Raw genomic sequence first — 13,013 nt, forward strand, 5'->3', positions numbered from 1 at the left:
TTTTTTTTTTCTTTTTTTTTTTTTTTTTTGGTATTTTGTTACAGCAATGGAAAGCTGACTAAACCAGAGGCAGATGCATTTCAAAAGACATTAATATTCTTCCTGATTCTCAGTTATTCTTGTCAACTTAACTGCATTAAGGGACTCCAGGAGAGCTGACTAGATCATGGGGCACTATATTCACTAGTGAGTCAATCCACTGATAGTCCTGGTTCAATGTGCTACTAGGAGCTGGGTCCCAGTTGAAGGTAGGTTACTGGGAAGTGCCATTGGAAGGCATTTTTCATTCTGGTGCTCTTCTGCTGGGCTCTGCTTCCTGGCTGCCATGAAGTGAGGAGATTTCTTCTGCCATGCCTTTCTACGGTGATGCCTCAAAAGCCAGTTGACCATTTACTAAAACCTCTGAAATTGTGAGCTAAAAGTAAACCTTCCTTCTATAAATAGTGAGTATCAAGTAGTTTTTCCCAGCAGTGGGGATGCTGACCAATACATTGTCCTTGACAGGCCTCTTGTACCTTGGCCTCCATTTGTGCCCAGGCCCAGATCAAATGCCATCCTGTATGCAAAGTCTCAAAAAAGCATCAGTGCCAGCATGATGTCATCATTTCTCAACCAGGCCCCTGTCTCCTCCACACCTTACCACTGTGATCGCAAAAGAGCTGGAAAGCAGGGCTCTCTTTTCTCTCCAAAAATACTTTTGGCTGGTGCTGGTGCAGAAGCCCAGTGGGTAAAGCAGGAGCATTCAGATGGTTCTGGTGAAGAAAATGTGGGGCTCTTGATGCTCTGGTTTCTACGACTTCAGGGATCCTTTTGTAAGACACTTTGAATTCTGTGTAATGTATTTTGAATACCATTGTCCTACCCTTGTGGCTGCTATTTGCTTAAAATTTTCTTCCTCTTAGGAAACTTCCTTTCTTACTTGAGAGGTCTCTGCAAAAGACTCTTTGAATCACTGAGACCCTGAGAGATTGTGCCTTCTGGGCAGAACTGAGTCTCAGGCCCACCCCAGCAGTATGAGCAGAGGCAGGCTCTCCAGGCCTTCTCTAAAGCACCAGCATGGTGAATCCCTTTGGATTCTCAGTTCTTCTTAACATCATGTGAAGGGAAGAGTTCTGCTGGTGGTTTGTGGAAGACAGCAAAATGATTCCTTGAGAAGAACCCTCTATTGGAAAAACAATGAAACCATACTGTGAACCATGTGTGCAGATAGAATTAGTGTGAAGTTTTGCTTTTCAATCTGTTAACAATTTCTTGTTATTTGGGCAAGTTATTTCTTGCATCCTTGGGCCTAGAGGAAATGCAGGTGGAGCCCCTATTTAGGACCATGCCCTCCTTTACCTGTTAACTACATTCCCCGTGCGATCTGGGTCTTGCTATGCCATCCCCAAGCTCCCTGCAGAGCCAACATTACACACACCAACATTGTGCTCCAAGCTTTTTGTCATCCGTGGTAAGCTCTGTGTTGATGCCTCCAGGGGTGGAAGCACAAGGAAGAGCCTGTCCCACCTGCCCAGTGGTCACTGCTACACACAGGCACTTGAACTGTTTTTGCTATTTACATAGGAGTATTTTTTTAAAAGAATTGCTGGATAGTACTAACCACTGATATTCACTAAATTCGGCTGAATGCCCAAGCCCTGACAGTTCACAAAGCTTTAGTACATTCATTGCTCTTCTGGTTAGAATAGCCTCAGAACACAGGAATTCTTGCTATTTCTAATCTGTCGATAGAAGCAGAAGTGGGAACCCAGACTTAATAGGCAGATTGGGAGGTTGTACTCCAAAGAAAGGACCCCCCCCTTTCCCTTTTTTTCTGGACATGTGTTGTGGCCTTAGCATTTGTTTTCGGAAGGTTGTGGGAAGGGTGTCTCTGCCCATCAGGCTCACAAAGTATCTGGATTACTGGTCACTTTTCTCATTGCTGAGATGAAATACTCGATACTTACAACTTAAAGGGAGAGAAGTTTATTTTTAGTTCACAGTTTTCAGAGGATTCAATCTGTAGTTGGCAGGTTCCAAGGAAAAATGGCACAGCAGAAAGACATGGCAGAAGAAAGCTGATCACCCCATGGCAGCCAGGAAGCAGAGAGGGATGAGAGGAGCCAGGGACAAGAACACACCCTTCCCAGTCACCCCCATGTGACTCCCTGCCTCCTCACAGAACACTCAGCTCTGAACTCCTCAGTGGGTGAATCTATGGTGGTGTGTATAGCACCTCCATGTTCCAGTCACCTTCCAAATGTCCCACCTCTCAATACATGGAAAGTTGTTTGTATGTGTGTGGGTTTTTAGACCTAAACCATAGTACCTGTACTCAGAAAGTGTCACAGAGAAGCCAGAAAGGCTCATTGATTCCTTTCCCTGGTGTTTCTGCCATATACTGCTAAGCATCCCCAGGACTCTTTGGGTGGTGGTTGAGGTCACAAGAACACAACACACACACATTCTCCATAACAAGTATGTTTGAATCTTCAGAATATTGGTAGATGGAGGCTCTGTCTCTGTTGGAGCTCAGAGCTGCTGGTGGTAGAGAGAACAAGGCAATTTTGATGTTGGTTACATTACCTTCCTCCTCTACTCTGTATCTTGGGGAGATGCCCATCCTTGGCACCCAGGGAACACTAAAGAGCAACACTATACGTGGATTGAGTGCCTACTCCATGCCAAGAGTGTGCTGGACATATTTTCACTCCTTAAGAATCTCAGTTGGGACAAAGAAGTTTCCAAGACAAATTGCTACAATTCATTGAGTAGGGTTCCATTAGAAGCCAGTGTCAAATACATACAGAGTGTCAATCCATTTGGAGAAGGGAGGACATTTGGAAAGGCCTTTGAAGGAGATAGCATTTGGCTTAGGAAAAATGTGTAGAAGAAGCTAGGGAAAGGAGTTGTAGCAGTCAGGGTAGAAGTTCAACTTAATTGGCTCTGGGATGGGCCCTGGGGCTGGTGGGGCACACTTCTGAGTGTGGCTGGGTAGTCACAGAGACGTGGCCTTGTGGGGGTCTATGTCAGTTCACTCATCCCTGGCACTATTCCTCTCCCTCCTCCCAGCCACCATGAAATAAGCAGCTTTGCTTCACCACGCTCTCTGTCATGATGTATCTGCCTTGGAGCCAGCCAGACATGGACTGAAAACATGAGCCAAATTAAACCTTTCCTCCTTTAAGTTGTGGTTGTCAGATAGTGTTTCTTTGTAAAGGGAATGCTGACTAATACAGGTGTCATAGCAGAAAGGACAGCATGTACAAAGCAAGGTCACTGCACTAGTCTGCTTTTCATTGCTATAACAAAATACCTGAAGCTGGGAGCTTTATAAAGAAAAGGGGCTTATTCAACTCACAGTTTTAGAGGCTGAAAGTCTAAACAGTAGGTGTGAGGCTCCCTCTGGTGGCATCACATCATAGCAGGTAACATTATGGCAGGAGAGAGAGGGGAGTGAGGGGAGAGAGAAATGAGAAGGGGGGGAGAGAGAGGGAGAGAAACAGAGATATCATATGGTGAGACAGGAGGCTAGAAAACTTTGGGTCAGGCTTGCTCTTTCATTGTTACTTGCTCTTGCAAGAACTGACTCAGGGTCCCATGAGAATTACTTAATCCCTTTGAGGGTGGCTCCCTCATGGTCTCCTCACTTCTCTCTAAGGCCTCTTAAGGTCGGTCCTTCCTACTCTCACTAGTGCCACACCCTGGCGACCCTGTCTTTAACACACGGACCTGGGGGTTTTACTCAGGCCAGTGTGTGCCTGGGCCACGGTGCATGTCAGGGTGTGACCACAGACCTTTTGAAGAGTGACGAAAATGAGGCTACAAAGTCAAGATGGGCAGGAGCTAAAGAGGAATTCATCATGGGAGAAGAGGAGAGTAGAAAAAGGAGGCCAGGCAAAGGTTTGCACTGAAAGAAATCACGAATCACTATGGAGGGAGGTCACCCGAGGTGACCAGTGTGGGGTGGAGCGCTGGGCAGGGGGTCCTGTGCTGGCTCTTCTGCTTCCTCAGGAAAAGTGCCCGCAAGTTGCCCAATTTCCTGCTTGTAGAAAGGAGTTAATCAAGTAGAGCTGAGGCTTTTTAGAGCAAGGAAGGGAAGAAGGATGTGAAAGGGCTTTCTAGTTGCAAAGGGTCTGCATGTGCGCCAAGCGCTTTCTCATTTGTAGTCAGTCACATGATGGATGGAACGTTAACTGGGATGATTTTTCCGTGGGCAAGGATTATGCAGTTACTTGTTCAGGTGCTTCCTGGTGGTGGATTCACGTCTTGTGCCCAAATGGAAAGGAAAAAAAAAAAAACCTTCCATAAACCAGAAAAGATGTGATTATTTAAGTTCCCTGAATTTGGTTCTTCATTTTATACTTCCATAAAGAACCATGTGCTAAACTCTGCAGCCTGTCATTCAAATCCAGCAAAGCCACACTGCACTCAATTAACTTAATATGAAAGATAGAGTGGGCCATTAACATGTGCAAGAGCAATAGTTTTTGATAAAACAGCCAAATTAAGTTCTTCAAGTTAGAAACAAAGGGAATTATCCCTTTTCGTATCACTTGAGTACAGAGTTAGTTATTTTCTTCAGACAGCAGAGTTCTGGCTTCTGAGAATCTATGAATAGATCAAATGCAGAGCTTTGTTGAATCATTTTTCAGCCATAAAAGTGTAGGAGTGTGGAGTTAGATAACATCTAATTGTCCAGAGATTTTTGAAGGTAAGTCAGCATGACTTGGCAAAGGATATGATTTTTAAAAAGTGGACGTTTGTTAATGTTGTTCTGTTTAGAAAGGTAAAAAGGATTTTGGAGCCATCCTTGGGACTTGGGTTCCCCTCTAACCCCTTGAGCCATGCGATTTGGGTAGTGGCCTTGAGCCTTGAGCCTGCACACTGCTGTCTCCCTCCTTGCCAGACGGTGGACAAGGCTGAGGGAGATCATGTTGGACAGGGTCCAGGGACTTTGGTTCCGTCCCCTTCGCTGGGATTCGGGAGAGCATCGGAGATCCTCAAATGCGACAAAGGCTTGGGACAGGCTGCATCCGAGGTGCTGGTGAGGATGCTGGCCTGGGAGTGGGGTGGGCAGAACAGAATTTGGGGCTAGAAAGAAAGTGAAAGCACAAAGCAAAAGGCGGGCTTTTTCTATATAGTACTGACGGCTGGGATATGCCTCCCTTTTGGACATAACTAAAATGCTCCTTGACAGGCAGAGATCGTGTTCCGTAAACCCTCCATGAATTGCAGACAGTATAGCCTCTGGAGAATAGGCCTCAGAACCACTGTGCTGGACAGCTCCTCCCGCACCTTCCAGGTGTGGCTGCAGGGCTCCGGCCCCGCCCTGCACCCCAAGGTGGGTTCGGATTGGACTGCATACCGCTGGCTTCGAAACGATTCAAATTCAAGATTTGAAGTACTTTCTCTATTGAACTCACATCGTTTTTCACAACTGTAAAGTCGAAAATTCTAAATTGAGTCATAAATCTGGAACCGTCGAGTTGCAAGTGCACCCTAAACTCTGAGTACCACGTTTTTGGGATTACAGCTCAAAGTATTGTTAGCCCCAGCACCTGCATTCCTCGTTTTCCTGTTACCTCTGCTCTCGAATTACTGGAGAATCGGCTCGCGTTACTTTTCCAAAGGCTGCTGCTCTGATCCTGAGGGGCTCTTGCAGTTGCGCGTGCTAGCCACTGGAGGTCACTGTCGACAGCCGTCTAGCAGAACAAGGACTGGTGGCACCGTCCTTGAACTGAGTCTGGGGCCCCTTCCCTAGGCCTTACTGAGCCACATTCCCAATCCCTTTTTAATTTTTCAAATTTTGGGACAGGAACTTGTTAAATTGCTAAGTTTCCCAGACTGGGGTCTAATTTGTGATAGATCTGCCTCAACCTCCCAGAGTGCTTGGATTCCAGGAGTGAGGGTGAATTTGCTTTCCTGGAAGTTGGTCTCTCAGGGTTCACCGCCTGTAGCGTCCAATCCATTCATTCCCCAGTGACTGGGCTCAGCAGGGGTCTGCGTGTTTCCCCTCCCCAAGGGCCAGGAGGGCTCTCCTTTGGGTTTTGAGCTTCGCACTCCCTTACCCCACCGAGTTCAGCCCTCACCTTTTCTCCGCCCAGCCTGGGAGTGACTGCTCCTAGAGCCGGGCTTCAGGACCTGGGCCTGTTTCACCACCTGCCAGGCTCACTGGGCGAGGTTCCTGGGATTTCTATTGTGTGCCAGGCCCTGGGCACACCCTTCCTCTGGAATCCTCCTCCGCATCTCCGTAGGGTCTCTGGGGCCCATTTAAAGTTTGGATCTGAGTCTAGCCGTTCCCTGCCTTATTGGATTATTCAGTGATATTCAGCCACATCCTGCTCCCCGCCACAACAAAGTTCTTAGGTCCCCTGCAGGGTGCCCCTGGGCCCTCTGACTTCTCCCTGGGTGAGGTGGGGAGGTATGGGCAGCTTCATTAGAGAGGGGACTTGAGGAGCAGAAGCTGGCATCCTGCAGAGCCCAGGCCCCCTGAACCTTCCTCCTGCCTCCCCACCTGTTCTCCTGGCCTTTAGAATTCAGCCTTCCTCTCCACTATCTGCCGTATTACCGCTGTCAGAGGCAGAAATGTGGTTTTCTGGTCTCTCTTTGCTAAAAATTTACCCATGAACAGTTTTCACCTTCCACGTGTCTCTGAATTCATGCCTTGATTGCCCTGCCCATTCATTCATTCAGCCATTGCCACTTTTCCCACATTGTCTTAGCTTAGACCCCCCCACCCCATTGCTCACTGGATTTCCGTTTTGCAAGTCTCCATTCTTGCTCTCCAATTCATTCCCAACACCACAGCTCAATCTTTTAAAAGCAAATAGCGTCCTGCTCTCCTGTTTGAAACCATGCAAGGGCTTCCCGTCCCCTCTCCGTGAAGTATTAGGAGTCATTAGCCAGTATTCATGCTTCCCTACATGGCCTCTTCTGTTTCTTGGGCCTCATCTCCTGCCCTCTTTCCTGGATGCATCCTTCTGGCTATGCTGATCTAGTCCAGGAAGGACACATGGCTCCTCCTGGCCTCCAGGCCTCTGTATCTGAGACCCCCATGCTGAGAATGCCGTCTGCTTTCTTGGTTGAATCCCATGTGTCTACCAGGCTCCTGCAGATGGTGTCCCTGTCTGGAGGTGGGGTGTGTGTGCCTTGTCTGGGGCTTTCAGCACTCCCTTCCACTGCTCTACCCATTGCTTACAGAGGGGTTTCTCCTCCTGGACTGCAGGCTCTCGGAGGGCAGGACAGTGCTGTAGCCATATCCCCTCACCCCAGCCCAGCAACAAACTGACACAAGAAAAATCAAAAGCCTTTCTCAAGAACCTGTACTGCCTGCCACCTGTCAGAAAATGGTGAAGACAACTTCACTCAGCTGTGTGTCTCTGGGAGTTGTGTAAGCGGTGGCCCCAGTACGCATGAAACAAATTAATGTTAAGTAAGCACACACATAAGTGTTATTTAAAGTGGAAAAATGCTGTCCTCTTGCAACAACCAGCCTGGTGGTGCTTTGGGATCAGTGAGGCTGCTCATGGAGATTGTGATGAGGAGAAACTTACCACTATCACACTCCTTCCAGGTCAGAGGACTGAGCAGGTGCCTGAGCATAGAGGAGAACACAATTCCTGAATAAGCTGGCCATGTGAGGCACCGTTAGGGTGAAGATGTCTTCATTTTTCAGGGAGGGAAAAACGAAGACTCAAAGAGATGAAAAGTTGTCCAGGCCAGACAGGGAGCCAGCAGCAGAATTCACTTGTTACTGAGTGTCCCTGTCTCCCTGGAGTTGTAAACCCCCAAATCCAACAGTGCTGTAGGACAGGAGTTTTAGGGCTTGGTTTGCAGTGTAGTGACCACAAAGCCTGTCCTGGGGCATTGGCCAGGTAAGACTCTACACCACAGTGTGATGAGGTTTCCTGGTGTACTTAGGATGGGCCAGGGGGTCCCTGAGACCACGTTTGCTCCCTGGAATGGCTTCCTCCTCCTTTTTTCTCTGGAAAATGCCTTTCGATCTTTCCAGGCTGTTCTAGTTCATTTTCTGTTGCTGTGGTAGAACATCTGGCCCTGGGGAATTTTGAAAGGAAAGAGGTTTATTTTGTCTCACTGGCTGGAAGAGCAAGAGAGATAGGGAGGGGACAAAGGAGCTGACCTGCTTTTAGCAACCTGCTCTCCAAGAGTTAAGCTGTTCCTATGAAAATTAGCCTGGTCACACAATGTGTGTCCTTCTGAAAGGCCCACCTCCCAAAACTGCTACATGCGCAGTGCACCTTTCAGCATGTATTTTGGTGATAACAAGCCACGGACCTGAGGCAGTTCTATCTCCTGTTGTGGCCGCAGCTCCCTACACAGTGAGATCAGCTGAAACCGAGAAGACTGTATTGGCCCTTTTTATTTTTGAGGGATTGGGAATTGAATCCACCACCTTTGCACTGAGCTATGTATCCAGCTCTTGTTTTATTTTTTATTTTGAAAAAAAGATTTCTCTAAGTCACTAAGTTGGCCAGGCTGGGCTTGAATTTGTGATCCTCCTGCTTCAGCCTCTCAGAGTTCTGCTGGGATGACAGGACTGTGTGACTACACTTGGCTTATGGTCTTTTGCAAAAATGTTGCCCTTCATTTTCTTCATTTGGATAGAGGTATTTATTTGTTTTATTTGCCCAGCTTGAGTTCCTTTGTCATCTCTCTATCCAGTTTAGGGCCAAGTACATTCTTAACTATTTAATTGGGTGCATTCAGTCATCCAGAAATGATTGTGGCCTAAGGGCCTGTTCTAGCCCTGTAAATCCTGCGGGTGAGCAGACCGGAGATACTTCTTCACCTGCTTGGTGGAACTCACAGCTTGTCGAATGTTCTGCGCCTACACCAGGAGCAGGGCCAAGTGCCTTATGAGGGACAGAAGGATGATCAGATCCAGAGATGTCCTGGTCAGGGAGGAGGTTCCCCACTGCTGTGGAGGACGGTGCTGTCTTTCAGCACAGGTCAACTTCCCTGTGTCCTCCCAGGCCTAATGGGAAGCATGCTGGGGCAGTGTGGAATGGAGCCATGGGCAAACTGCCTCTAGGAAGATCTCACTCTGCAGGGAAAGGTGAGCTGTGCAGCCAGGGCCAACTGTGCAAGCTCTCCACAAAGAGCTCTCAGATCTTAGAGGCAGGGTCCTGGGTGGATGCTGATGAAGAGGTGGTTTTCATGTAGGACCTGGACTGCAATAGGTGTGGTTCCTTCTCTTCCCTTTTCTCACTTTGAGACTTCTCTTTTGAGATCCAGAAGCAGCAGCAGCAGCAACAACACATGCACGCATGTTTTCAGGCCACTTGTTTGTGACAGGGCTCTGCCTTTAGAAACACAAAGAGGAGGAAGGCCAGAGAGAAAGGTGTGCTGGAGTCGTGTGTGAGCTGTGCAGGAACAGTTATCAAAAGGTTTCCCCACAGCACCTCTCTGGGGGCTCCAAGCCTCTGTGGAACTCACAAGAGTGGATACTGGGGCTCCTGGCTAGTGCCCTTCTATTGTGCCCTCGCCAGGTTTGTGCAGTGTGCACTCTGGGCTGTCAGTCAAGGCCAACAGTGTGTCTCTCCCTTTGTAGTGCACAGGATCAAGGCGGCTGATGAGGAGCAGAGCCGGCGAGCTCAGCGTGCCCGGGATGAGTATCAGCGGCACTCATTCCGGGCCATCCAGAAGGGCACTGTGGCTGGGCTCAGCTCCATGTTTCAGGAGCTTGGCCAGAACCACGAGCAGGAGGCGCGACTCTACCACCATCTGCCTGGCCCTGGCCCACCCCTGCCCCTTGCTGTGCCTGTTGGGTGAGTCATGGGCTCTGGAAGATCCTTGAATTGGGGTGGGCAGAAGGGGGCTCCAGCCCTGACCCACCGGTCATTTCCCCTGTGGCCTCAGTGTCCCAGAATGTGTGATGGGGAGAAATGTGGGGCCAGTACTTTTCTTTTTATATCCAAGTTGTTAAACTCAAGGGGCATACATTATATTATCCTTGTAATATTTTTTAAATTTATTTTTTTCCCGTTAAGTTTATTGGTACATTTAAAGCAAACAATACAGTTACATTTATCATTGGGATCTTGTACCTTTACGTGATATGTCTCGGTTCCCGTTACCCGTTAAGTTTATTGGTACATTTAAAGCAAACAATACAGTTACATTTATCATTGGGATCTTGTACCTTTACGTGATATGTCTCGGTTCTTGTTTTTTCCCCATACCCCTGCCCTCCCTTCACCCCCTTCACCCTTCCCTATTCACAATGACTTTGTTTCCATTTTTTCCTTTTTTCAAATTTTTTCTTTTCCCTTATTTCCTTTCCCCTGTCCTTCCCACTTCCCATTTAGCCATTTTCTTTCTATTTCACACTACCAATTATACCACTTGAACCTTATTTACATTTAAAATTTTTCACACCAGAGAAACTATTTGGTATTTCCTTAACTGTGTCCTATTTATTTAACTTAAGAGTATAGCCTCAATGTGCACCCATTTAGCTATAAATGTGTCTAGTTTCTCATTCTTTATGGCTCAGTAGTATTCCATTTTATAGAAAAACCCCATCTTCTTTATCTAGTCTCCAACTGATGTGCAACTGGATTGCTTCCAAGTTTTAGCTATTATGAATCATGCTGCTATAAACATAAGTGCTCATATATCACTGTGGTATGATTCTTTTAATTCTTTTGGAAAGATACCCAGCAGAGGGATAGCTGGATCAAATGGAACCTCTAATCCTAGTTCTTTGAGGTATCTCCATATTGATTTCCACAGTGGTTACATCAGTCTACACTCCCACCAACAATGGAAAAGAGATCCTTTCTCCCCACAGCACTGCCAGCATTTGTTATTGGTTGATTTCTTGATAGCAGCCATTCTTTCTGGGGTAAGGTGGTATCAGTGTTTTCATCTGCATCTCTCAAATGACCAGTGATGTGAACATTTTTTCATATATTTATTTGCTGCTCTTACTTCTTTGTCTGAGAAGTGTCTGTTCATTTCAGATGCCCATTTTTGAATTGTATCTTTGTATTTGGGAGGGGGGGTCTGAGTTTTTGAGTTCTTTATTTATTCTAGATAGTAGTCCTTTGAGGAGTAGCTGGTAAATTTTTTTTCCCACATTGTAGGTTTTCTCTTAGCTCTGTTGGTGATTTCCCTTGCTCTGAAAAAACTTTTTAATACAATGAGATCCCAGTTGTTTATTCTTTGTGCAAATTCTCATGCTGTTGAGAGTTTGTTCATAAAATCATTTCCTATGCCAATGTCTTTGAGAGTTTTACCTAATTTACTTTCCAGTAAGTTTAGTGTTTCTGTTTTGATATTTATATCTTTAATCCACTTGGATTATAGTTTAGTGCATGGTGAAAGATAGGATCTAGGTTTAATGTTTGGCCAATTGAAATCCAGTTTTTCTAACACTACTTATTAAAGAGGCTATCTCTTATCCAGTGAGGATGGTTGGCCCCTTTGTCAAAGATGAGGTAGCTGAGTATGTCTGGTGTTGTTTCTGGATCTTCTAATCTATTCCATTGATCCACAGGTCTGTTTCTTTGCCATTACCATGCTGTTTTTATCAAAGTGGCTTTGTAGTATAGTTTCAAGTTGGGAATTGTGATACCCCTGCCATGTCTCTGTTGCCTAGGATGGCTTTGGCTATTTTAGGTCTCTCTGGGTTCCAAATGAATTTTTGGATTATTTTCTCAAGTTCTGTGAAATATACTGTTGGGATTTCAATCAGTATTGCATTGAATCTGTATAGCAGTTTTGGAAGTATGGCCATTTTCACTATGTTGATTCTTCCTACCTAGGAGCAAGGGATGTCTTTCCATTTTCTTATATCCTCTTCTGTCTCTGTTTTTTTTTTTTTTTGAGTGCTGTAGTTTTCAATGTAGAGGTCTTTTGTATCCTTTGTTAGATTGATTCATAGACATTTCATTTTTTAGATGTTATTGTGAAAGGAATTGTTTTCCCAATTTCTCTCTCAGTGCATGTATTTTTTATGTACAAGAGGGCTATTGATTTTTGAGTGTTGACCTTATATCCATCTACTCTACTGAATCTGTCAATTAAGTCTAGAAGTCTTTTGGCAGAGTTTTTTGGGTCTTCTTTGTAGAGAATATCATATCATCAGCAGATAGTGACAGCTTAGCTTCTTCCTTTCCTATCTTTATTCCTTTTGCTTCTTTCCCTTGTCTAATTGCTGTGGATAATGTTTCCAAAACAATATTGGACAGGAGCGGTGATAGTGGACATCCTTTTCTTGTCCCTAATTTTAGCTTGAAGGTTTTCAGTTTTTGACCATTTAGTATGATATTGGCTGTTGGTTTTTCATAGATAGCCTTTATCAGGTTGAGGTAAAGGCAATCTATTCCAATTTTCTGCAGGTTTTATCATGAATGTATGTTGAATTTTGTCAAATGCTTTTTTTTTGGCATCTATTGAGACAATCATATGGTTTTTGTCCTCGACTCTGTTAATACAGTGTATTACATTTATTGATTTACATATGTTGAACCATCCTTGCATCCCTCGGTTAAACCCAACTTGATTACAGTGCATGATCTTCTTGATGATCTTCTGTATTCTGTTTGCCAGTATCTTATTAAGGATTTTTGCATCTATGTTCATTAGGGAGATTGGCCTGTAGTTTTCTCTTTTGGTTGGGTCATTCCCTGGGTTTGGAATCAAAGTAATACTTGCTTCCAGGAATTAATTTGGAAGTATTGCTTCCCTTCCAATTTCACTGAAGAGTTTAAAAAGTAGTGGTAATCGTTCTCTCTAAATGTCTTGTAAAATTCATCTAAAGCCATCAGGACCTGGGCTTTTCTTTGTTGGTAATGTTTTCATTATATTTTCAATTGCAATAAATATATTTGAGGTGTTTAGACTTTTTATATTTTTTTGTTCAACTTTGGAAGTTCATATGTATCTAGGAATCTGTCCATGTCTTCTGTATTTTCCATTTTATTAGAGTACACATTTTCAAAGTAGGTATTGATGATCCTCTGGATTTCTGGTGGGTCTGTTGTCACTTCACCATTTTTCATTCC

The 13,013-nt window shown here is 45.3% G+C and overlaps 1 protein-coding gene across 3 annotated transcripts in view; it reads left to right on the forward strand.

Moving 5' to 3' along the window:
* Positions 1–13,013, forward strand: part of Sh2d4b (SH2 domain containing 4B) — a 93,256-nt gene that overhangs the window by 45,694 nt on the left and 34,549 nt on the right. For 2 of the 3 annotated variants that reach the window (XM_033766214.1, XM_010629539.1), the window contains one exon: positions 9,554–9,770. In XM_033766214.1, the coding sequence (XP_033622105.1) occupies positions 9,554–9,770 (217 nt within the window). The remainder of the gene's footprint in view (positions 1–9,553; positions 9,771–13,013) is intronic. The other variant, XM_033766237.1, reaches the window with a different exon arrangement.

The sequence above is a fragment of the Fukomys damarensis genome, unplaced genomic scaffold (genome assembly GCF_012274545.1).
Source record: "Fukomys damarensis isolate Sample0158 unplaced genomic scaffold, DMR_v1.0_HiC HiC_scaffold_1, whole genome shotgun sequence".
Lineage (NCBI taxonomy): Eukaryota > Metazoa > Chordata > Mammalia > Rodentia > Bathyergidae > Fukomys > Fukomys damarensis.